Consider the following 26,829-nt stretch of genomic DNA (forward strand, 5'->3'; position numbering starts at 1 on the left):
ATGCGTTTTGCGGTTCGCAAAAAAAAAACTGTTTTTGCAGACCCATTGAATTGAATGGGTCTGCATCCTATCTGCAAAAAAAAAAACAACGTAACGGACACAGAAAGAAAATACGTTTGTGTGCATGAGCCCTAAAGCTGACATGCTGCAGATAATCCGCACCGGGGGCCAATTTACACAATTTTTATTTATTTTTTTCATTCCGTGTTTGAGATTTCTTTAAAATCTCATCCACGTTGCTGGTACTGTAAAATGCTGCAAATGTGCCACAGGCCAATTAGCAGCATTAAAGGGAACCTGTCACCGGGATTTTGTGTATAGAGCTGAGGACATGGTTTGCTAGATGGCCCCTAGCACATCCGTAATACCCAGTCCCCATAGCTCTGTGTGCTTTTATTGTGTAAAAAAAAAAAGATTTGATACATATGCAAATTAACCTGAGATGAGTCCCGGTGACAGGTTCCCTTTAACACCCTGTGTGAAGTTACCCACAATGCACACTTGGCAGATTTACTGCAGAAATTTTCGCATCCCAAAAGTCCACTCTGTACATGTGAATGGCTTCCTTCAGAAATGTCTGCTACAAAACTGCTCTGTGTGAATATAAACTAAGGGGGTCATTTACTATCCAGATATACGCCTTAAGGTTATAGTGACGGAGAAGGGGGCGGGGCGGCAGGCCCGTTTCAATTAATCATTTTCTCTACGCCTGGCGCTGGACACACCGAAGTTATTTAGAAGCCGGCTCCTCTTCATAACTTAAGCGGATCCACAGCCAGCTATAAGAGTTATTAAGATCTGTGTCTAAAACGCTGGTCTTAATAAATGACCCCTTAACATGTAAATGTCATGTTTTCATTAAAAAGATCTATTTTGGCATATGTTACTGCTGCAGCAGCATTATGCATAAAGCAAGGTTTCGTTTCTTTACATACTACTGTTTTCCTTGAGCTTTTCCCTTAGTTATGGCTGTTCTGAACCCTACAATATGAGGATCTTCTGCCAGTTCACTGAGGCCAAAACTGCTTTCCCTCACTTCACATACACACTTGCTATAGCCAGCAGCTCCCTGCCAGCCAATCAGATTGGATTACTGAGAGACACGCCTCCTCACTGTGAAGCATAATGCAGGCATTCACTGCCCCTCTGTCTTCTGTTTATACTAAAGGGAAGACAGACAGGCCCTAGCAAGTGTCTTTTAAGGGACCAGTGGAAAGGGACAGGAGACATTAATGAAAGCTGTTATTATAAGGTAATTACAGATCTTTTGACAATCATTGACAGACTAACTCGGTATACATGCCTAGCGCTAATAAACTAGCAAATAAAAAAAATATGACAATTACACTTTAAGGCCTCTTGCACACGACCATGAGCTGGCCGGGTCCATGCTGCAGACCGCAAATTGCGGGCACGGACCGCGGGGCAGCCGCATGCGGATCGCGGACCCATTCACTTGAATGGGGTTCGCGATCCATCCGTTCTGCAAAAACATACAAGTTCTATATTTTATTTTATTTTTTCAGAAAGGATCCCCACGGAAGCACTCCGTAGTGCTTCCATTAGGTTCCGTTCAGTGCTTCCGTTCCGCACCGCATCTCCGGATTTGCGGACCCATTCAAGTGATGGGTCATGTGATGTTTTTTTATAGAGCTGGTTGTTGTGGACGCGGCGATACCTAATATGTATATTTTTTTATGTATTTCACTTTAGCACAATAATAGCAGTTTTGAAATAGAAAAATGTATGTTTTAGTGTCTCCATGTTCTGAGAGCTATAGTTTTTTTTATTTTTTGGGCGATAGAAAAAAAAAGTGAATGGGTTCACATTCCTGATGCAGAATGCACACGGCCAGTGCCCCGTGTATGTGGGCCGTAATACGGCCACGGCGGGGCAACGGCCATGTGTAAGAGGCCTAAGAGTTTGATTGCAGCCCTTGAGAGTGGTGGTTTGACAATGTGGCCTTTGGACCAGAAAATTCTGTGCCACCCCCTGGACTGTGCCAAAATTAAACTGTACGACTGGAAAAAAAAAACATCAAGTAGCAGCCATGATTTTTTTATTTTTTTATTTACACATTTCACAAAAAAACAGTAATGATGTAAAAAAATACTGCGTCTGCAACATAAAAATGGAAATCACTAGTGAAATGATTCACTTTATTGGTCCATCCAACCGTAAGCAATAAATTAGATATATTCTTTTTCCATATATTTAGCAGCAGGAATGTCTCATCTTAGCTCTTCAGGTATTGATGAACCACTATTTGCAGCCCTTGGCTGGTAGAACATGCTAGGAGTTGTAATCCAGCAACAACGGAAGAACAAGTTTGTACACCCTGCATTATATAGGTACTGTATATAGATAATTTCTCTCTGCATGCTATGAAAATACTCTGCTCTGTTTTATGGCTTGAAGGTGGACTGTAGCTCTTTGAAGGCAGCCTTCCTCTGCTCCTTCTCTTCTGCCTGTCTCTTCTTCTCCTCTTGTTCGGCTTTGATTTCCTGCTCGAATCGGCTGCCATGATTGATGGCCTGTACCTTGGTGCATAAAACAAAATCCACAGTTGTAGACAGGGTATATGTTCCATAGATGAGCAGCTGCAGATTTACATGGTATAAGCTTTTTCTAATGTATATATTTATAAGAGGAAACCACCAAATATAGTAGAGGAATGTTCCCTGTAGACTGAACCTGTGCCCACGTTTACAATTTACACAGAATTTCGTCCAGGTCTGAAAAATGAAGAATAAAGACTGTTTACATCAGTGTCCTGGTTCCCAGTTATAAATGAAGCCATGACGTAGTGGCCGATCTGTCACACTATGGCTTCTGACTAACCCCATTACTTTCAAATGGAGTCTATCGCAAAATGTAAAGATTTTCTGCCCCCAAACAGGAGCGGTGTATCCATGATAGCGCAGGATCCCACTACCTTAGGCCTCATGCACACGACTGTTGTGTGCATCCGCGGCCGTTGTTCCATTTTCCGTTTTTTTTCTGCGGACCCATTGACTTTCAATGGGTCCGTGGAAAAATCGGAAAATGCACCGTTTGGCATCCGCGTCCGTGATCCGTGTTTCCAGTCCGTGAAAAAAATATGACCTGTCCTATTTTTTTCACGGCCAACGGTTCACGGACCCATTCAATCAAGGATGCACACAAGATTGTCGTCCGTGATCCGTGTCAGTTTTTTCCTATCATTTTAAAGGCAAACTTGACTTAGATTATTTTTTTCATTTTTCATGTCCATTTTTCAGCAATATTCTTGGGATGTCATGTGTGAATCGCTTTCTTGAGGTCATGGCACAGCATCTCAATCGGGTTGAGGTCAGGCCCAAACCATGATGCCCCCACCACCATACTTCACAGTTGGGATGAGGTTTGGATGTTGGTGTGCTGTGCCTCTTTTTCTCCACACCTAGGGCCAGATTTATCATTAGCTCAAGTCAGAATAATGGAGTGTAAAAGTCGCAAAAAAATGCGCAAACGCTAAAACTGCGCACAAATTTGTGACTCTTTTTCTGCTCTGCACTATGCTCGCCAGTTTTCTGAAAGTGGGGGTATTTTCTTATGTAAATGAATCTCTAGACAGATTTACTATTGGGACTATTTAGTAGTGAGGACCATGCTTATCTTATGAGACTTTTTAATAGAACATGCGACTTTTTCATAAAAACGTGCGACTTCTGTAAAGCTGCTTACTGACGGATAAACTGCTACCGTCAAACCACATTTATTACATTCTTAAAGGGTTTCTACCACTTTGATTTCACATAATTAGGTGTCGGACACTAGCGATCCGCTAGTGTCTGCTCTGCCAAACAATCCTGCTATAATAGGTTTTGGGGCAGCCGTTTACCTAAAAAAAAGAACTTATATTGATATGCTAATGACCCTCTAGGTGCTATGGGGGCGTCATTAGCACCTAGAGGATCGGTCTACCTTCACAAGATGCCGCCGCCCAGCGCGTCACTCCAGCCCGCCCATCTCCTCCGGAATGCGATCAAATGGACGACTTCACGTATCTGCGCCTGCGCCGATGGACAATTTGTCTTACCGTGGACTGATGAACAGCAAGGCTTTTGGAGATACTTTTATAACTCTTTTTAGCTTTATGCAAGTCAACAATTCTTAATCGTAGGTCTTTTGTGCGAGGCATCATTCACATCAGGCAATGCTTCTTGTGAAAAGCAAACCCAGAACTGGTGTGTGTTTTTTATAGGGCAGGGCAGCTGTAACCAACACCTCCAATCTCATCTCATTGATTGGACTCCAGTTGGCTGACACCTCACTCCAATTAGCTCTTGGAGATGTCATTAGTCTAGGGGTTCACATACTTTTTCCCCCTGCACTGTGAATGTTTACATGGTGTGTTCAATAAAAACATGGTAACATTTAATTATTTGTGTGTTATTAGGTTAAGCAGACTGTGATTGTCTATTGTTGTGACTTAGATGAAGATCAGATTACATTTTATGACCAATTTGTGCAGAAATCCATATCATTCCAAAGGGTTCACATACTTTGTCTTGCAACTGTAGTTCTTGTAGGTAATATCCTGCCTACAAATGGCAATTTTTGGTGCAGCATAAAAGATGTGAAATTGGAGTATTTCATGTTCTAAAGCAGCTGAATCTTTTATTGTTAGAAATAGGCGCTCTGTATTAATGTTGTAATACGTACCATGGAAGGGCTCAGTCGCGTCTTGTCCAGGGACCTATAATGCTTATCTGTCTAGGTGGAAGTTATGGATGGTGCACCATCTTACATTCACACAACTGTATCTGCTTTACAACCCTCAAAATGTAGATACTGGCTGTGTGCATCCCGCACTTTTCGCGGGCCCCATTGTCAAAATGGACAAAAATAGGACGTGTTCTTATCATTTGCAGCACGGCCACATGGATGCGGACAGAACAACGATGACATTTTTTTTGCAGCCCCATAGAAATAAATAGGTTCACGTGCTATCTGCAAAAAATGTGCATGGACCCAGACCGAAAATATGGTCGTGTGAATGCGGCCTTGTGAGAAATTTCTAATACAACTCGATCCCTTTAAAAAAAAAAAAAAATCTATTTCCTATTTTTTAACTGGTCATATAGGCTTATGTTCTTTTCCATATTATTATTATTTTTTTGTGTATATGCATGATTTTCATTTACATGTGGTCCCTGGGTCCCTCCTGGCATTATAAAGCAGCAGCGCATGGACTTCATTGTAAAGCTCAGACTTCCTATGGTAATTCATCCCGTCTGATCTCTAATATCCTGGACACTTTTATGGTGTTTTGGCTTTTATATTTTAAATTTTTTTGCTGCGATTTCTGATTTTATTGTATGTGTCAGGATGCAGCGCGGATAGCTCACTTTGCATTTATTTTATATAATTTTTTTTTATTTTTTTTTATAAAACGTATGTTTGTAGGCGGCAGTGACCGATGGCGTATTTACATGGGACTATAATCAAAAACTACTGTTGTTTGCTTCCAGTCATCAGCCTGTGTGAAACAGCCATGAAATGTAACTTTTCATAAGCAAGTCAATGGCATAAGTGTGGATAGTCACAGTCAGGGGCGAAAAGAAGTGGGGTCAGGTATTGGGGAGCAGCACAACACCATACTTGCGTTTCTCCTAATGTATAGATTAACCCAGATAAAAACAGTATTGAGTGCCTCTTTGGCTCCATTCACACGGCCGTAGTGTATTGTGGATCCGCAATAAACCCGGCCGGCAGCCCCATAGAAATGCCTATTCTTGTCCGCAATTGCGGTCAAGAATAGGACATGTTATATTTTTTTTCCGGAGCCGCAGCCCGGAAGATCGGCAGCGCGCTCCGGAAATGCGAATAGCACACTGTGTCCTGTCTGCATCCATTCCGTCCCCGTAGAGAATGAATGGGTCTGCACCCGTTCCGCAAAATTGGGGAACGGATGCGGACCACAATTGCGGACGTGTGAATGGAGCCTAACAGTTTGTATCAGAGCTACTGGTTTTATCCATAAATAATTTAACTGGGGTGAATCTTTTAGTTTGGCACTGTGCTTTTCCCCATCACTGGAACCTGCTTCACCCCTGATTTGGGAAGGGGATCCTCGGCCTAAGTGGACTCGTACTATACTTGTTTCATACTTTATCTGTGTTTTTTTTTTTAAGAAGTTCTGTTCTAGGTCTTCTCCGGCGTTAAAATCTTACAAACCAGTTTACCTTTGCCTCAAAGAAGCTCTTGGCTCCTTTCACACCCTCAATTGAAACATCGATTTCTGAGAGTCGCGCAAGAGCATGCAACCCGCTGTCCTCTTCCAGTTCCCCTGCTGCTGCTTTGCGGAAAATTAAAAGGAACTGCAAGGAGAGAAGAAATAAAAAATTTAATAAAAAGCAAGAGCCAAAACTACAAGAAAAATATTCTAAGTAGAAAAGGACAATAACATCATTAGAGCTTTCAGTGTGGATAAAGGCTAGGTCTACACGACGACATTTGTCGCATTAATGTCGTGCAACAATTTTTATAATGGTAGTCTATGGTGTCGCACTGCGACATGCGACTGCGACAGTCGCAGAAAATCCATTCGAGATGGATTTTTCTGCCACTGTCGCGTCGCAGTCGCAGCATGTCGCATGTTGCAGTGCGACACCATAGACTGCCATTATAAAAATTGTCGCGCGACATTAGTGCAACTAAATGTCGCGCGACAAATGTTGCGCCCTATCTGTCGCGCAACAAATGTTGTCGTGTAGACCTAGCCAAAGATAGGAATCTGCATGCATCATATGTAGAGGGGGAGTGAAGCTGGAAGAGTCACTTGTACAGAAGGATCTGGGTGTACTTGATCATAGACTAAATAGCAGCATACAAAGTCATGCAGCCGGTCCTAAAGGTCCTTTCACGTGCACCAATGTTATAGGCAATTATTTGATAGTCAGAGGAAGAGCTGCATTTACATATAGCAATCGCCTCCGCTGTATGGGGATGAGTCACCGCTACTGTGATCACTTGTGCCCATACACATTCATGGTTCCTGGACAGCAGAGCCCCGTTAACACATGGAAATGTTGCACAGAAACAATGATTTATGGCACCAAGCAAAACACACGATTACTCGTTTATCACCTTTAGGCCCCCTTCAGACGAGCTAGTGTCACGCTCTGGACTCGCAGTACCTATCCTGACCTTCCAGCACTGCCCGGGTCGCATAGCATTATATTGATTTATTATGCTCTGTAACCCTTACCTGTTCTGGAATGTATTGTATAACACGGACAGCATTATGTCAGTGCTATACAGTACATTCCAAACCTCTAAGGGTTACATAGCATGTCTGAAAGGGACCTTATACGGGCCAGTTATCAGAAACTAGTGTTTCAACAAATGCTTCCCCCCTGATAACTGGCCCGATTATCAGTCTGTGTAAAAGGACCTTAAACTAAACTTTTGAATACATGTGAGGAATAGGGATTATTATTTACTGTCGGCCATGTTCCCACACCAACCGTTTGCTGAAAGGTAGCAGAGGTAGTGAGCTCCACAGGGGTGCCCTGCTTCAAAGCCCAGCCAACTGGCAGAGAACTTCTTGCACAACCTTTTGTTTACAATTTCTCACCTCCATTCAGCCAACTAGGAACCCAGCTAATGGAACAGGAAAAACCTCTCTGCAGGGGTCTAGGCCATCATGATACCGGCGGATCATGAGGAATTATGAATCGCCTGTCCATCACAGACATAAACCAGATACATATGTGTCCCTGTGGCCACTATGAAGAGGTCTGTGGTCATAGCTTGGTGGTGGGATGCCAGGGAGGGGAGATACACATCTTCCCACAGAAACCAAATAACGGTACCAGGCTTGGACTCTACTGGAAGCCGGACCTGTCCTATTTTAATTTTTTTTGACTGACAACGGTTCACAGACCCATTCAGGTCAATGGGTCCGTGAAAAAACACGGATGCACACAAGATTGTCATCCGCTTCAGTGAGCTGTATCCGTAGGCTACTTTCATACAGACGGATCCGAAGATCCGTCTGCATAAAAGATTTTTTAGAGCTGAGTTTTCACTTCGGCACCTGAGGGGTTAATTGTGCGGATCACAGCCCCCTGTAAGAGATCGGGTGCTGCCAGGCAGCATGGGGCAGTCATGTACACAGTTCGTAGTATATTCTAACTTGAAGCGTCCCCATCACTATGGGAACGCCTCTGTGTTAGAATATACTGTCGGATCTGAGTTTTCACGAAGTGAAAACTCAGCTCTAAAAAATCTTTTATGCAGACAGATCTTCGGATCCGTCTGTATGAAAGTAGCCTACGGATACGGATCACTGACGCGGATGACAATCTTGTGTGCATCCGTGTTTTTTCACGGACCCATTGACCTGAATGGGTCCGTGAACCGTTGTCCGTCCAAAAAATAGGACAGGTCATATTTTTTGGACGGACAGGAAACACGAATCACGGACGTGGATGAACAACGATGCATTTTCCGAGTTTCAACGGACCCATTGAAAGTCAATGCGTCCGCAGAAAATCACGGAAAACGGAACAACGGACACGGATGCACACAACGGTCATGTGCATGAGGCCTTAAGGCGATTAAATATATAATTCAATCTTGTGCTGTCTGGTATCTCTATCACGAATCCCCACGTCCGTGTTTCAGCCTAGTAATACTCTACCGCGGGTTGGTTTCTTACCCTATATAATCCTGTTAGCAGACCGGGCTTATATCAAACAAGGAACTGGTGGCAGTCTTTCTGGGCTGAGAACGCGCTGTTTCACTGGGGCAGTGAAAAGACTCTCTCAGCTTGTTGCTTCTCTGTGCCCGTGTGGACAGGAGAAATCTGTACCAAGACTGACCTTACCCACTCCTCCAGGAGGGTGTAACGTCACGCCTTGGTAACCAGTGACCATACCGTATTTCGTGAGCTCGACGTAGTTGACGTCAAGCGGGCACGAGGGGTGGTATCCCTCACAATAAATTTTTGTTAACACGTCCCTAATAACAGTTTTCTAATATACTTTATGTATTTTGAATACACTTTTCCCTCTCTAAATCGCACCTTACCCTGTGCGCCTAAAATTGACTTTTCTGTACACTGCTGTCAGCAGTGTATGGAGTATGGGCTCTACAGTTTCTCAATCTACTTTATTAATGTATTTTGTATTTTGAGTACACTTTTCCCTCCCTAAAGTGCATCTTTCTCTTCTCAGCGGAGTACGGAGAACACATTATATGAATGGGGCCACAGCGCAGGGAGTACAGGCAGGAGCGCAGATTGCGGCCCGTATCCGTGCTCCCCGGAGGATCACTAAATCCTGGCATAGCACATGGGTAACCTGCACCCATATGTGCTATGCCAGGATTAGCTGGGTGGAGCAGCTCCTGCCTGTGCCTGCTTCGCTAAGCTAAGAGTCCCTCATGTCAGCTTTTATCTAAGTGAAGCATGCACAGGCAGGAGCCCGCTCTGCTCTGCTAATCCTATGTGCTATGCTCAGATTAAGTAAACCTCTGGGGGGGCATCGGCAGGAGCAGCAATCTGCGCTCCTGCTTGTACTCCCTGCGCTGCGGCCCTATTCATGTGTTCTCTGTACTCTGCTGAGAAGAGAAAGATGCACTTTAGGGAGGGAAAAGTGTATTAAAAATACAAAATACATTAATAAAGTACCGTATTTTTCGCCGTATAAGACGCACCGGCGTATAAGACGCACCTAGGTTTTTGGGGAGGAAAATAAGAAAAAAAAATTTTTTAACCAAAAGGTGTGCTGTGGGTTTGGAACTAGGTGGTCTGTGGATGGCACTATTACTGGGGATCTGTGGATGACGGACACTGTTATGGGGGGATCTGTGGATGACGGACACTGTTATGGGGGGGATCTGTGGATGACGGACACTGTTATGGGGGCAACTGTGGACGACGGACACTGTTATGGGGGAACTGTGGATGACAGACACTGTTATGGGGGGGATCTGTGGCTGGCACTGTTACAGGGGGGGATCTGTGGATGGCACTGTTATACATGTGTCATCCACAGACCCTCCCAGCCCATAACTGTGCCATCCACAGATCCCCCGCCGCTCCAGTATACTAATATAATATGTCTGATTTAATTAATGGTTATTAAATATGCATCTTTATTCCTAATAGTACCTTAAATCCTAAGCGCTTCAGTACAATGCCGGCAGGCCGGGCAGCCGGCGCGGCGCGTCACTCACTGACGTCACTTGCCTGCGCCGCCTGCTTCATTCATAAAGTAGGCGGCGCAGGCACGTGACATCAGGGAGTTACGCTGCCGCCCGCCCGGCCTGCATTGTACGGATGCGCTTAGGATTTAAGGTACTATTAGGCATAAAGGGGCATATTTAATAACCATTAATTGAATATGACATATTTTATTAGTACACCGGAGCGGCGGGGCGGGCCTTTAGTACAGTGACTGCACCGCCCCGCCGCTATTGCCGGCCCCAGCTCCTCCTCCCAGTCCCTCCCAGAGTCCCCGCTCGCTTTACATCGCTGCCAGCGATGTAAAACTGACTGCATTCGCCGTATAAGACGCAGGGGCATTTTCCCCCCATTTTGGTGGAAGAAAAAGTGCGTCTTATACGGCGAAAAATACGGTATATTAGAAAACTGTTATTAGGGAAAGGTTAACAAAAATGTATTAAAAAAATGTAGTTACTCTTTAAGTCCAACGGAATAGTGCTATGTATAGTGGGGGGGGGGGTTGGGCAACTGGCTAAGGGTCCTTTTACACAGACCGATGACATGTCACACTATTGGGGAAGACCATTTGTATAAACCCTTATTCCCAATACGCTGCCAGTCTTAAAGGCACCAGCAAAACATTTGTTCACCGGGTGATCGTGTCTTTCAGGCAGCACCAAAAATCGCCATTACTGTGCAGCAGATTGTGGTATATAAATAGGAATACTGATTTTCTATAAAAGCATTCAAATCGATATATCAATCACTTGTGCCCATACAGTGAGGTGATAGCTTTATGTAAATGTTGTCCTCCACTGATGATCTGACAGTGATTGGGAGCGTCTGCTTTGTTACCGGTAATCTGAGAGATCATTGGTCCATGTATACGGCATACATATTAGGACATCCTCAGACATCATCCACAACTCCCTCCTCCGTCAGGCAAAACTCCATCAGTCCTCCTCCCTCAGGCAAAACTCCCTCCTACCTCAGACATCCGCCAAAACTCCCTCCTACCTCAGACGTCAGGCAAAACCCTGCTCAGTCAGGCAAAACTCCATCAGTCCCCCCTCCGTCAGCCCAAATTCCATCAGTCCTCCTGCCTCAGACCAAACTCCCTCAGCCAAAACTCCCTCCTACCTCAGACGTCAGCCAAAACTCCCTCCTCCATCAGCCAAAACTCCCTCCTCCATCAGTCGTCCTCCCTCAGACCAAACTCCCTCCTCCATCAGCCAAACATCCCTACCCCTAACTCAAAACTTCCTCGTCCCTCAGACGTCAGTCAAAAAATGCCTCCTCTATCAGCCCTCAGCCTAAACTCCATCACTCAGCCCATCAGGTGTCCGCCCTCAGCCTAAACTCCATCAGCCGTAGTAATAGAATGTAAAATATGTTTACAGCAAGCGCTGGCAGCACAGACCATTGTCTTCACACAATATATATATATATTATGGACACTAATACCAGGCACCAGTACTGGATACAAGTTTCCTTGGTGTATAACGGAGGCACGCTGTGTTCAGCCGCTGACATACACGGGCTTCTCTCCAGCACACGTTACATCAGCAGCCGCTAGAGACTGGTTCGCCTACAAGTGAATGAGATTCCTTTCCAAACAGCAGATTGCTCCATAGTTCAGAGGTTAGAGCGCTGGTCTTGTAAACCAGAGGTCGTGAGTTCAAATCTCACTGGTACCTTTGCAAAAAATTTTTGGTCTGTTAATATTTGTACTATTACTTACTCCTTTTAGTAAGCAAAGAACATTTTAGCTCAATTTATCATATGAAATATGCTTTCCGTTATATAAATATGACAGGTCTGCTTACACATAATTCAGGATAGATAGAGAGATGAATGATAAATGAGATGATGGGGGTAGATTTATGATGGGGGCACAAATCAATGCAACTGGGGTTTCACGTACAAGCAATAGTACAAATATTAACACACAAAAAATTATAATTTGTGACAGTGCCAGCAAGAGTTGAACTCATGACCACTGGTTTACAAGACTAGCGCTCTAACCCCTGAACTATGGAGCAATCTGCTGTTACAAAAGGCATCTCATTCACTTGTAGGCGACCCAGTCTCTAGCGGCTGCTGATGTAACGTGTGCTGGAGAGAAGCAATCAATACCTGCAGGATCCAAACCTCCTCTGACATTAACATCGGCACAAAAATTGTGCTGTGCTAGGGTTTCCATGGCTGAGCAGCTGCATGCAAGCCTTATATCACCAAGCACAATGCCAGGCATGGGATGGGGTAGAGCACGCGACCGCTGGACTCTGGAGCAGAGGAAACGTGTTCTGTGAAGTGATGAATCGCGCGTCTCTATCTGGCAGTCTGATGGACGAGTCTGGGTTTAGTGAATGCCATGAGAACGTGACCTGCCTGACTGCACTGTTCCAACTGTAAAGTTAGGTGGTGAAGGGACAATGCTGGGGGGCTGTTTTTCGGAGGTTACCCTCGGCCCCTTAGCTCCAGTGAAGGGAAATCTTATTGCTTAAAAAAGACCTTTCACTAGAATAAAACTTCTAAACTAACTATACAGACATGGAGAGCGGCGCCCAGGAATCTCCCTGCACTTACTGTTATACCTGGGCGCCGCTCCGTTCTCCCGGTATAGCCTCCGGTATCTTCATAGCTAGGCTCCACCCAGGGGAACCTGCCGGCTCAGCTCATAGCCTCACAGGCTTTTTTTTTCTCTCTCTCAGGCTATGAGCTGAGCGCTGCGATTGGCCAGCGCTACAGCATGGGAGAAGGAGGCGCCGGCAGGTTCCCCTGGGTGGAGCCTAACATATGAAGATACCGGGAGAACGGAGCGGCGCCCAGGTATAACAGTAAGTGCAGGGGGATCCCTGGGCGCCGCTCTCCATGTCTGTATAGTTAGTTTAGAAGTTTTATTCTAGTGAAAGGTCCTCTTTAAGCATAACAAGACAATTTGCATCACTGTATGCTTCCAACTTTGCGGGACGGTTTGGGGAAGGCCCTTTTATGTCCCAGGATGACTGAGCCTCAGTGCACAAAAAACTAGAATAGAGATTGTGAACCAGACCCTCTCATCCAACACCAGTGTCTGACCTCACAACTTATAGGCCATACACGCTCCTCTGGAATTCTGTGAAGAACGGGATGCAAATGAGCTCTTAGCAAGCTCTGCTAAGTCATGTTTCAAGGCCTATTTATGTGTAATCTGATTTTATTTTATTTTTCAAGTGACATTTTACAGAAAAAGATAGCAGAACACATGGTACGGACAAAGCCCAACAATAGGTCACGCAGGACCCACATAATACAGCCATATTATAAGTGCACAATATAACTAAAGAAACATTTATCATCCCGAGTGTAACAGGGGACATCTTGCAGTAATATAAGACTCGTCACAAGCCTGCGGGCTCATGAATGATAGCACCTGGCATAATGTTGTATCAAATGAATTCCTAAGTCAAACAAAACATATAGGACACAGAAGGAAAGGGGGTAAGGGTGGGAGGGGGGTACAAGTGGTATCGAGGCATACTTGCAGAAAACTGTATAAGAATATCCACAGGATCACAACATATTCTTAAATCCCTGAGAATCCAAAAATAAAGTCAGAGAGGTATATCTGTTCTGAAACAACTCTCCCCCCTCTTGACTGTCTGCTATCAGTTCTTCCATCCTTAAGATGTGTTTCAATTCACTTGCCCATTCTGTCAAAGTGGGGGGGTATTGGTTTTCCAATGTCTTGGAATTACCATACGCGCCGCAGCCAAAAAGAGCCGTAGCGCCCCCTTCTTGACTTGTGAAATGGATCCCGGAAGGAGTGAGAGCAGAGTGATTTGAGGTGTATTAGGTATAGATTTACTAGAGTAGCTAGCAGTGTATATCTTTAAAACCTGTTCCCAGAAAGGCTTTATCAACGGGCAGCCCCACCAAATATGAAGCATGGAACCTCTCTCCCGTTCACAACGCCAACATTGATCTGAAACTGAAGGAAACATCTGATGTAGAGTAGTAGGGCAATAGTACCACCTGGAGACTATTTTATAGTTCTTCTCTTTAACTTGAGTCGCCATTGACATCCCATGGGAGAGCGTACACAACTTCCTCACTTCATCTCCGAAAAGGTAATTTGTAGATCCCTCTCCCATTTATCGATAAATGGGGCCCTCTCTCCGTTTTGGAGATTTAACAGAATCTGATACATGGCTGATATTGTACCTCGACCGTCCGCAGGAGCTAGGTAAAGTTTGTCAAAGTCTGTCAGCTGGCCTATCACTCTGCCTGAAAACGTGAGCCCAAAAAATGACCTTACCTGAGCATAACCCAACCACGAAACTGCTGTGAAGGCTGCATTCTGTCGAAGTGTCCCTATAGAGGATAGTTGACCAGAAGCGATCATGTCTCTGACCCTCAGTAAACCGTTTCGAGCAATTTTAATGAGGAATGAGGAAGGGGGCAAGACCCGGTGAAAATGCCGGGTTGCTATGTAAAGGAGTCATAGGACCAGGTCTTGCGGATACCTGTGAAGAGGATATCCAGTAATCCAGATTGCCAGGGCATGCCTCACCAAATATGGCCATCTATCAGTGGGTGGTCTGTCAGCCAAAGCAATCCAGGGCAACGCCTGAAGAGACAGAGGAGATAGGTGATTGTTCCAGGCCGACCCACAATTTCTGAGAGTCTTTATGTAGCCAGTCCCTCAGTCTGGTGAGCACAGTTGCACTATGATAGATGGACATATCGGGGAGTCCAAATCCTCCTAAAGATTTCTGCTTAGTCAGGACCCGTTTCTGTAGTCTGGGTTTGCTGGCCTGCCATATAAACTTGTTCAGCCCTTTTTGTAATTCTCGAAGTATGACCTAGGCACATGCACAGGATAGTTTGGAAGAGGTATAGAAACCTCGGTAGCATATCCATCTTAAAGGCGGCCATACGTCCAAACCAGGATAACTTTTTAAGGGAATATTTTTGCATATCCTCCAGTGTCCTCCTCTGCAGTGGCAAGAAGTTAAGCGGGAAGAGCAAATGCAGTTGCGCAGGGATCTGGACGCCCAAGTACGTCAAGCTTTGCCCTTTCCATTTAAAGGAGAAGTTGTCTCGGAGGGTGGTTACGTCCTCAGGGGCCAGAGATACATTCAATAACTCCGTCTTTGAGAGGTTCACCTTAAAATTGCTCAGATGTCCAAATCTATCAAACTCACAGAGTAGAGATGGAATTGAGATGTGGGGGGGGCCGACACATATAGGAGCAAGTCATCAGCATACAACGCCAATTTATGCTGTCTATTCTTGATGTTGATACCCCTGATATCTGGATTGAGACGAATGGCCTGTGCTAGGTGTTCCATTTGAAGCACATATAAGAGAGGGGATAGCGGGCACCCCTGACGTGTCCCATTACGAATCTCAAAAGAAGGGGCAAGGACACCATTAATTCTAACCCTAGCTGTGGGGCGGGTGTATAAAGCTGATACATATTCCAAAAATCTGTTACCTATTCCAATATGCTGCAAGGAAGCCAACATAAATCGCCAGTGAACCCTGTCGAATGCCTTCTCTGGCATCAACAGACATCAGGCACAGGGGACTTTGCTGTTCCTGAGCTTGGTGGATCAATGTGATAGTGCGGATGGTATTGTCTCTGGCTTCTCTGCCCGGGACAAACCCAACCTGATCCAGACTAATACTCTTCGGCAAAATCATCCGAAGTCGATTCGCCAGAATTTTTGAATAGATTTTTATGTCACAATTTATTAGTGATATCGGCCTATAATTGCCACAAACCGTGGTGTCCTTATTGGGCTTAGGTATAACAACAATGTGGGCTTCTAAGGATTGCTTGGGAAAGGACAGGTAGGAGAGATGCTATTAAAAACTTTTGTCAGCAAGGGAATAAGCAGATCAAGGAATTTCTTATAGAAAAAAACAGTAAACCCATCCGGTCCTGGGCTCTTATGCCCTTTAAGAGACTTGACCACCAATCTTACTTCAGATTCAGAGAAAGGTTGATCCATGTCGGTCTGTTGATCCGACGAAATTATGGGTAGGGCCGACTCTTCTAGGTAGGATGAAATACGGTTGTCTAATTCAGGAGATGGCATGTCCGCGAATTGGCCTTTTATGTTGTAAAGTGATTCATAATACAATCTGAATGCTTCAGCAATATGGAGAGGATGATGCAAAGTCTTACCACCTGAGTCTTTAATCTCTGGGATATAGGATTGTGTCAATCTGGGATGTAGGAGTTTGGCTAGGGCCGACCCGCATTTATTGGCTCTCTCAAATAAGAAGCTCTGGTAACGTTCTCTAGCATAAGTAAATTTCTTGCTGATCTCTTCTTTTAGCTTATTCCTAACCAAAGTCAACTCTGTTAACAGAGCAGGGGTAAAAGAGCCCTTGTGTAAGGACTCTATATGGAGTAGTTTCTCAGACAGGCTCCTAATAGGTGCCTCCCCTTCCTTTTTCAATCTCGAGCCATATTGAATAAACATACCCCGTAACACGCATTTAAGTGCCTCCCACTGCAGAGAAGGGGCCGTGGAATCATTAGCATGAGAGTCAAGAAAGTCCGTAATGGTTTTCGCTGTTGCTTGCCTACATACCATATCCTTCAGTAGATTGTCATTGAGCCACCACGTCCACTCTTTGGCAACCAAGTCCGGCAGAGCTAGAATAAGTGAAACAGGAGCATGATCTGACCATACAGCCGAACCAATAGCTGCCCTAGGGTGGTATGACAGTGCATAATGGGAGATAGTAAACAAGTCGATCCTGCTATATGTGTTATGGGCCGGGGAGTAGTATGTGTAATCCCGACTTGCCGGGTTCAAAATCCTCCATACATCTACAAGCCTATTATTCTGCAAGACTGAGCGAACTTTGGATAATGTTGAGTTAGGAACAAGAGATCGTCCTAGGGAGGTATCTAGTGACGGGTTAAGAGGCAAGTTGAAGTCGCCCCCCAGCAGTACAATACCATCCATGAAAGATTTGAGCTTTGACATAATAGCTGCAAACGCCTTACCTTGTCCAGAGTTTGGAAGGTATATGTTACCTACAGTGTACGCTCTCCCATGGATGGCCAGCTTGACAAAGACATAACGTCCCTTGCTGCAGGATCTGGAATCTATAACAGAGCAGGGTAAATTTTTATGCAAAGCGATTGAAACACCCTTAGCTTTAGCTTCTGGATTTGTACTGTGAAACCAGGTGGTATAGGTTTTGGACCTAAAGTTTGGGATATGGTGTGTCTTAAAATGTGTTTCTTGGAGAAGCAAGATCTGCGCCTTATCCTTTTGCATCCCCGCAAGTATCTCTGCTCTTTTGTCACGGATATTAAACCCTCTAACATTTAGGGAGACCAGTTTAATTTCAGCCTGTTGATTCATTTCTGACTTCGGAGCGAATCAGTGATGTATGACTCAGGAAGGAATCAGGGATAGATGTTGAGGTAGGGGAAAACACAAGAAGGGGGGAAGACAGGACAAACAAATATCACAGAGGATAACTAGCGAAAATTAGACAAGAGGACCACAAAGACCACAGAGGAAAAAATGAAAAGGAGGAGAGGGAGGAAGGGACACTAACAAGAAAAAGGTGGAGAGTAGACGCAGACCACAAACTAGGGATGACACACAAAGTGTATCAAGTAAACCTCGGAACTGAGGAGGGTAACGTAAAACGTTAGTCGGGGACTGTCTTCCAATAGCAGGTACGGAGACCTGTCCGAGAGTATTCATTGTCATTAGTTATCAAAGTGAGCGTCCTAAAAAAGGAGGATAGTGGACGGAAGGAGTGACAGGTGAATAGAACTTGCCACCATGTATCAATAACAAAGCCCTATATCTAAAAAAACTGGGCAATAAAGTAGAGAACGCCTAACGAGATGTTTGCTCCACATCTAAAGGTAGGGGAACCAAGCCGTCTTGTCAATCAGGGTAACCCCTGTCTAATATAGGCCAAGAGGCCTAGGCCACGACTGACAAGAGGCCACAAGCATAGAGCATTTTATGAGAAACAAACTGTACACAATGTGCAATACAATATGATGGGGAGATCAAGATGGCAGTCTCCGATTATCCGACCCCTTATTGCGACCCGATGGTGTAGACTTCCAGACTGAGAACCGCGTCGGGATTGGAGGGGTGGTGCTCCATTCAGGTAGCTCGATATCAGGTAGTCCCAGCGCAGCTAGAAAATCTGCCAACTCTGAAGGGTCTCGCAATTCATGACGCTTGCCACCTCTTCTGACCACCAACTGGAACGGATATCCCCACATGTAGGGAATGTCTCTTTCCCAGAGGCATTCTAACAGGGGGCGAAGAGCTCTTCGTTGTTGCAGGGTGGAGCGGGCTAAATCTTGTAATAGCGAGATGTGGGCCCCCTGGAATTCGATCGAAGCCGTGTTGCGCGACTTCCGCATGATTACCTCCTTTATGGAGTAATAATGTAGGCGACAAATCACATCTCTGGGTCTAGCAGGATCAGGATTCGGTGGGCCGAGTGCCTGTGTGCCCTGTCGATTTCCAGGTCATCAGAGACCGGTCTGTTTAGTATCATCTTGAAAAAGTCCTGCAGAGTATGGATGAGATCTGCTGTAGGTATAGATTCAGGTAGGCCCCGCAGCCTGATATTATTCCGCCTGCTGCGGTTCTCAGCATCTTCATGTAGCCGGTATAGCTGGCTAATGTGTTGATCTCTCTGAAGGCCTTTATCTTCCGATTCATCCAGTCGGGAGGACAATTCAGCCTGGTGAGAGGAAACATCATCAACCCTCTCCTCAACTAACTGTAAGTTGGTAGACAGGGTATGGAGCTCTTGTTTATATGAAGACTCCAGGCGTACTATGAATTGTTCCATTTCCTGTCTGGTCGGCAGCTGCCGAACATGAGCTCTCCAGTCCCAGGATGGATCATCCGGTTCTGTTGGAGGAGAGGACTGGGATAAGACTTGCGGGTGCAGGGGCACTGATGTTTGAGTCATCGGTATGGGATCAAGTGCGGCCTGACAAGATGGCGTGTGCCTCGTGTCTCCGCCGTTTACAGCATGGGCCGGGTGAGGCAGCGATGAGTCCTTCTTCTGACCTGTGGCGGGCGACTGGGACTGGTGCATGTTGAGACGTAAATCATTCTCAGCAGACTTCGGGCTTAGTAAGGGCTTGTATGGGGGTTCTGCGATGTTAAGTTCGCGTTCTGCTAGTGGGAAGGCAGCCACGTCGGGGTCGCGGCCTGTTACCTTCTGCCCCTTCAAAGCGAAAAACTGCTGGATGTCCTTGTACCTCACGTCTGCGGGAGTACTAGGGGGACCGACTGTCAAACCCCTTCTCGTCCGAACCATCGGAGCTTAAAAGCCAGGCACCGGTGAGCTAGGAATGCTTGCAAATTCACTCTCGAGGCAGGAGCTCTCAGAGACGTGTGTTCACTCCGCCATAGTCAGGACACGCCCCTCGATTTGTCTCCTTAAGGCCTATTTAAAGGGTTGAACACTGACCTATAGGATAGCTGCCTTACATCTGGTGGTATCAGAGGCAGAGCTTGCCAAGAGCTCATCTGCATCCCTTTCTATGGATTTAGAATGGGATGTCATAAAAGCTCCTGTAGGTGTAACATGTAGGTGCCCCATTACTTTTGTCCAAGTACAGTTTATATATGGTAAAAAGCTGTTCCATGTAAAATCCCCTCAAAAGACAAGAAGGCACTGCTTCCGCCTGGAGAGAAGAAAAAAGTTCTGTCCCCAGAGTGAGCAAAAGCTGTGAACTTAAGGAACTCTCGCCTCGGGATGTGGTAATGGCAGGAACATTTCACAGCTGTTCAAATGCTATCTTATGAGATAATAACATGAACACTAATGGAAATATAGAGAATTTCTGTTCTGAAAGTTGATCCTGGCCGGTTGCAGTTTGGGGTCAGGAGGTAATTTGTCTCTTGTTAGAGCAGATCGACGCATCTTTCTCCATCCGTACTGTAATGTAATTGTGGAACGCAGAAGACCAGCCATGACCTAAATGACTGTCACACCGTCCATTTACCAGCTGCTGTTCTAGCAGGTAAATGTGTTCTTCAGGAAATAACTATTCTGAAGCATCTATTCTTAGTTTTCTGTATACCTCCTCAAAGTGTATGAATGAATTGACAGCTGGGCGTCATACCGGAGGTGAGTCCCTACTGACACTGTCCTATCAGTGCTGACAGTATAGGGGGGCAAGGGTAATAGTAACACCCAGTTGTTAATTCATTTCTACATATTCAGGAGAAATAATGGAGGAACAGCACAACCCAGAGTTAGGGTCCATTCACATATCTGCAAAATGGGTCCGCATCCGTTCCGCATATCTTCAAAATGTGCTGTCCGCATTCTGCTTTGGTATACGGAGTTTGAGTTTTTTCTTCTAAATCCAGAGCTCCTAAACTGCACAGACACCACGTTAAAGGGGTTTTGCCACTTAAGAAGAATATTTCCAATGTTTCTGTAAAGAAGGCTCCAGATGTCCACTGCCTATGTAAACTGTGCAGCACCACGGCTGCCCTGCCCATGGAAACCAAAATGGTGGCGGTCATCCATGGCTACATTCTCATCTGCACCTGAACTGGTCCAGTCCCTGCACAGAAGACGATGCAGTCATGTGAGTAAACCACATGACCACCACCATTTTGCTTACCATGGATAGGGAAGCCACGGTCCTTTCAGTGACAACATTTTGTCCACTAGGGGGAGCCTTCTGAAATCTGATTAGTTTGATTTATACACAGTATGCACTACGCTTCCTCTAGTGGTGGCTGCAGCCAAGTTTACCTGTCTATAAAGCAGATATGAGGACGTACTTTCTTCTATAAACAGCACCTGTTCTCAAATTGTGTGTGGTATTACAGAGCAGCCGCATTCACTTAAATGGAGCTGGCCTGCAATACCAGGGGCAACCCGTGGGCAGACGTGGAGCTGTTTGTGGATTAAAGCAGCCATGAACTTCTAATAATGGACAATAACCACCTCAGCCCCCCTAGCTAAAAAAAACACCCTTAATGACCAGAGCACTTTTTACACTTCTGCACTACACTACTTTCACCGTTTATTGCTCGGTCATGCAACTTACCACCCAAATGAATTTTACCTCCTTTTCTTCTCACTAATACAGCTTTCATTTGGTGGTATTTCATTGCTGCTGACATTTTTTGTTATTAATCAAAATTTTAACGAAATTTTTGCAAAAACATGACATTTTTCACTTTCAGTTGTAAAATTTTTCAAAAAAACGATATCCATATATAAATTTTTCGCTAAATTTATTGTTCTACATGTCTTTGATAAAAAAAAAATGTTTGCTTAAAAGTTATAGCGCTTACAAACTATGGTACAAAAATGTGAATTTCCGCTTTTTGAAGCAGCTCTGACTTTCTGAGCACCTGTCATGTTTCCTGAGGTTCTACAATGCCCAGACAGTAGAAACCCCCCACAAATGACCCCATTTCGGAAAGTAGACACCCTAAGGTATTCGCTGATGGGCATAGTGAGTTCATAGAACTTTTTATTTTTTGTCACAAGTTAGCGGAAAATGATGAATTTTCTTTTCTTTTTTTTTCCTTACAAAGTCTCATTTTCCAGTAACTTGTGACAAAAATTTAAAAATTATATGAACTCTCCATGCCCCTCACGGAATACCTTGGGGTGTCTTCTTTCCAAAATGGGGTCACTTGTGGGGTAGTTATACTGCCCTGGCATTTTAGGGGCCCAAATGCGTGAGAAGTAGTTTGAAATCAAAATCTGTAAAAAATGCCCTGTGAAATCCAAAAGGTGCTCTTTGGAATGTGGGCCCATTTGCCCACCTAGGCTGCAAAAAAGTGTCACACATGTGGTATCGCCGTACTCAGGAGAAGTTGGGGAATGTGTTTTGGGGTGTCTTTTTACATATACCCATGCTGGGTGAGAGAAATATCTCGGCAAAAGACAACTTTTCCCATTTTTTTATACAAAGTTGGCATTTGACCAAGATATTTATCTCACCCAGCATGGGTATATATAAAATGACACCCCAAAACACATTGCCCTACTTCTCCTGAGTACGGCGATACCACATGTGTGACACTTTTTTGCAGCCTAGATGCGCAAAGGGGCCCAAATTCCTTTTAGGAGGGCATTTTTAGACATTTGGATCCCAGACTTCTTCTCACGCTTTAGGGCCCCTAAAAAGCCAGGGCAGTATAAATACCCCACATTTTGGAAAGAAGACACCCCAAGGTATTCAATGAGGGGCATGGCGAGTTCATAGAATTTTTATTTTTTTTGGCACAAGTTAGCGGAAATAGATTTATTTATTTTTTTTCTCACAAAGTCTCCCTTTCCGCTAACTTGGGACAAAAATTTCAATCTTTCATGGACTCAATATGCCCCTCACAGAATACCTTGGGGTGTCTTCTTTCCGAAATGGGGTCACATGTGGGGTATTTATACTGCCCTGGCATTTTAGGGGCCCTAAAGCGTGAGAAGAAGTCTGGAATATAAATGTCTAAAAACTTTTACGCATTTGGATTCTGTGAGGGGTATGGTGAGTTCATGGGAGATTTTATTTTTTGACACAAGTTAGTGGAATATGAGACTTTGTAAGAAAAAAAAGAAAAAAATAAAATAAAATCAATTTCCGCTAACTTGTGCCAAAAAAATGTCTGAATAGAGCCTTACAGGGGGGTGATCAGGGAGTGTATATGGGGTGATCACCCCCCCCTGTAAGGCTCCATTCAGACGTCCGTATGTGTTTTGCGGATCCGATCCATGGATGCGTGGATCTGTAAAACACATACGGACGTCTGAATGGAGCCTTACAGGGGGGTGATCATCCCATATAGACTCCCTGATCACCCCCCTGTAAGGCTCCATTCAGACGTCCGTATGTGTTTTGCGGATCCGATCCATGGATGTGTGGATCTGTAAAACACATACGGACGTCTGAATGGAGCCCTACAGAGGGGTGATCAATGACAGGGGGGTGATCAATGACAGGGGGGGTGATCAGGGAGTGTATATGGGGTGATCACCCCCCTGTCATTGATCACCCCCCTGTAAGGCTCCATTCAGACGTCCGTATGTGTTTTGCGGATCCGATCCATGGATGCGTGGATCCGTAAAACACATCCGGACGTCTGAATGGAGCCCTACAGGGGGGTGATCAATGACAGGGGGGTGATCAGGGAGTCTATATGGGTTGATCAGGGGGTAATAAGGGGTTAATAAGTGACCAGGGGGGGGGGTGTAGTGTAGTGTGGTGCTTGGTGCTACTTATTACAGAGCTGCCTGTGTCCTCTGGTGGTCGATTCAAGCAAAAGGGACCACCAGAGGACCAGGTATATTAGACGCTGTTATCAAAACAGCGTCTAATATACCTGTTAGGGGTTAAAAAAATCGCATCTACAGCCTGCCAGCGAACGATCGCCGCTGGCAGGCTGTAGATCCACTCGCTTACCTTCCGATCCTGTGCGCGCGTTCACAGGAAATCTCGCCTCTCGCGAGAGGACGCGCTGGCGCGTCTAGGAGGAATAACAGGGCCGCCGCCAGGACGCGATCCTGCGTACGGCGGTCCTGTAGCGGTTAAGAAGATAATTGAGCCAAAATGTGCCCCTACTTAGATAGGTTACAACCTCTTCCCTCTTCTCACTCATGCATTGGTTATGACCAATTTCCGCATAATTATTGTCACGATTGCTTGGAAACACACATCGTTACAATAATTACCGCAAAGGTTTCCTACGGCTGGCAGAACATGCTGGGAGTTGTAGTTTTGCACCGGCTGGAGAGCCGCAGGTTGGGAGCCACTGCTCTAGTCCATCAGTAGATAGACACATACATGCTGCAGACAATCACGGCTCCTTAGTGTCCACAGTCACCTTACTAGTGACAGGCGTGATGAAGGAATCAATGACTGGAGAAGCCTCATGAGTATTTCATATGGTTCAGATCTGGATTTCCAGCATAACTTCGGGCGCTGGGAGTGATGTCCCCTGAAGCCTTGTCTATGACATCTCCCGGGACTCATGCACAGGGGGTTCCCTTACGTCCCAACAACAGCACAACTGGGGTATTACTGCCCTTGTGGATAATAAGGACAGGTGGAACTTTTATTAATTAACTGAAAATAAAGTGATCATTAACCAATAGGCCCCTATAAAGACCTCCCCCAACACACACACCATGCAATTTGTGGTGGTCTCTTTGGGACCAATTTCTAAATTTTTATTCCTCTTAGGGCCGGAGTGCGGTCCTCTGGCTACGATCTACTTTGCCTCAGGCCGTCCGTTCCTGGTATCAGAAAGGCCGAGGTTACCGAGCCTTTGACGCCATTTCTACTCCTCTGGCACAGCCTTTGGTAGACCCCCCTCCCCGGCTTTCTTACTCCTGTAGGCGGGAACTCTGAATTTCGGACCAGTGGCTCCTCCAAGATGTAAGAGAAGGGTACAGAATAAGTATTTTAGCTCCTCCTCCTTCAAGGTTCGTGAGGACCTCACTCCTCTCTCCTGAAAAACAGACGTGCTTAGAACAATCCATCCTTTACCTACAAAAGGAAGCATTGGAGGAAGTGCCCTCTGCAGAGAGGGGGTCCAGAGTGTATTCCCCAATGTTTCTTGTAACCAAGCTGGACGGGAGCTGGCGAATGATAATAGACCTCCGTCATCTAAACCGTTTTATAACCCCAAAGTGGTTCAAGATGGAGACCATTTGCAGTCATGGAAGCTCTGCAACCAGGGGACCTCATGGTCACCATAGACCTAAAAGATGCATATCTTCATGTACCCCTTCATCCAGATCACAGAAGATACCTACGGATTGCTGTCCCTCTCAGGGGCACTGTCAGATATTTTCAGCTTGCTGTCCTGCCCTTTGGAATCTCTTCTGCCCCACACCCCACACCTTCACAAAGGTTGTGGTTGCTATAGTGGCAGCCTTGAGGCTAGAGGGTTTAGAGATTATTCCTTACCTAGACGACTGGCTACTAAAAGCCGCATCTCTAGATGTGTTGCAGAACCATCTTCACCAGGCGCTTACTTTTCTCCAGCATTTAGGCTGGATAATAAATTGGGAGAAATCTGAAATTCTACTGGCAACATCAAGAAGATTCTTGGGGTTCATAATAGACTCCTCTCGGACGACTCTCTCCCTCACTCCGGAGAGACGCCAGAAAGTAATCAGAGCCGCAGAGTTTCTAATGTGTGGTTTCCATCAGAACCTTAATGAAGATGTTGGGTCACATGTCAACAACTGTAGAGGCAGTCCCTTGGGCCCTAGCACACTTGCACCCTCTTCAGTCAGAAGTGTTGGGCCTGTGGAACTGCAACATAACTAGGTTAGACAAGAAAGTCTCCCTGTCTCCTCGGGTATGCTGCTCCCTCAGGTGGTGGAAGCAGCTGAAAGATGGAAGGTCCTTGATTCCACCCAGGCGGATCATGTTGACCAAAGATGCATCCCTTCTAGGTTGGGGAGTCCATCTGGAAGAGGTTCCAGCACAGGGTATTTGGACTCTCCAAGAGAGCCAAATGTCATGAAACTTAAGAGAATTTAGAGCGGTCCAGTTGACGCTCCTACACTTCGCGCCTCAAGTCCAGGGCAAGGCAGTGACAGTTTGCTCGGACAATATGACGGCAGTATTCTACATAAAAAGACAGGGAGGAACGAGATCTCAACCTCTCCTCCAGGAAGTAGGATGGATCCTGTCTTGGGCAGAAAAGAACCTTACCCACCTGGCCACAGTTCACTTGGGCGGTGGATGCTTTGTCCATTCTGTGAAGGTTCAGGCTGGCCTATATATTCCCTTCAGTTTCCATGATACCAACAGTATTGATGAAACTCAGGCAAGACCTCAGTGATCGCCATAATACCGTTCTGGCCGAAGAGATCTTGGTTCATCCAGCTCATGCAGATGAGCCAGGGACAATATTGGAAGCTTCCCCTGAGGCAGGACCTAGCACATCTGGTCCTGCCTACACTCGAAGAGTCTCAACCTGACAGCCTGGAGGTTGATCGCCCCCTTCTAGAGTCTAGAGGGTTGTCTGTAAGGGTCCTGATGACTTTATCCCATTCTAGATCAGTATCTGCCAACAAAGCCTATTCTAAGATCTGAAGGACTTTTCGGCAGTGGTGTGCCCTAAATGAGGTGTCCCCATTTGATTCCCCCTATTTTCATCCGTTCTTCAGTTCCTACAGGATGGATTAGACAAGAGTCTCAAACCTTCAACCTTAAGGGTGCATACCTCAGCTTTGTCTGCAGTTTTGGGCAAGCCTTTTTCTCAGGACCCTCTAATCAAAAGGTTCCCTAAAGGAGCCGGAAGACTGCAGCCTAAGATCCTGAGCCCTATACCTCATTGGGATCTGTCAGTCGTGCTCAGGGGGTTATGCTCTCCCCCCTTTGAGTCCCTTCAGAGCGTGGATTTAAAGTTCTTGTCTTGGAAGACCTGTTTTTTGCTTGCCATTACTTCAGCAAAGAGAATCAGAAAATTGCAGGCCTTGGCTGCTGTGGAGCCTTATACTCTATTTTTACCGGATAGAGTCCTTCTGCGGTTTCTTCCTACCTTTGTGCCTAAGGAACCTTCTTTCCACAATTTAAACCAGGTTATTTCTTTACCTGTTTTTTATCCATCACCAGTGTCGGAAGAAGAGTAGGTCCT

The 26,829-nt window shown here is 45.4% G+C and overlaps 1 protein-coding gene and 1 non-coding gene across 2 annotated transcripts in view; one reads left to right on the forward strand and one right to left on the reverse strand.

Annotated features, from left to right (window-relative positions):
- Positions 1-2,133: 2,133 nt before the first annotated feature.
- LOC122926879 (EF-hand domain-containing protein D2-like) overlaps positions 2,134-26,829 on the reverse strand; it is a 33,953-nt gene continuing 9,257 nt past the window's right edge. Inside the window, exons 3-4 of the mRNA XM_044278392.1 lie at positions 6,210-6,344; positions 2,134-2,540 (exon numbers count right to left, since the gene is read on the reverse strand). Coding sequence (XP_044134327.1) covers positions 2,406-2,540; positions 6,210-6,344 — 270 coding nt within the window. The 3' untranslated portion in view covers positions 2,134-2,405. The remainder of the gene's footprint in view (positions 2,541-6,209; positions 6,345-26,829) is intronic.
- TRNAT-UGU lies at positions 11,823-11,901 on the forward strand. Its single transcript has one exon. It is a non-coding gene; the product is annotated as a tRNA-Thr (tRNA).

The sequence above is a fragment of the Bufo gargarizans genome, chromosome 2 (assembly GCF_014858855.1).
Source record: "Bufo gargarizans isolate SCDJY-AF-19 chromosome 2, ASM1485885v1, whole genome shotgun sequence".
Classification (NCBI taxonomy): domain Eukaryota; kingdom Metazoa; phylum Chordata; class Amphibia; order Anura; family Bufonidae; genus Bufo; species Bufo gargarizans.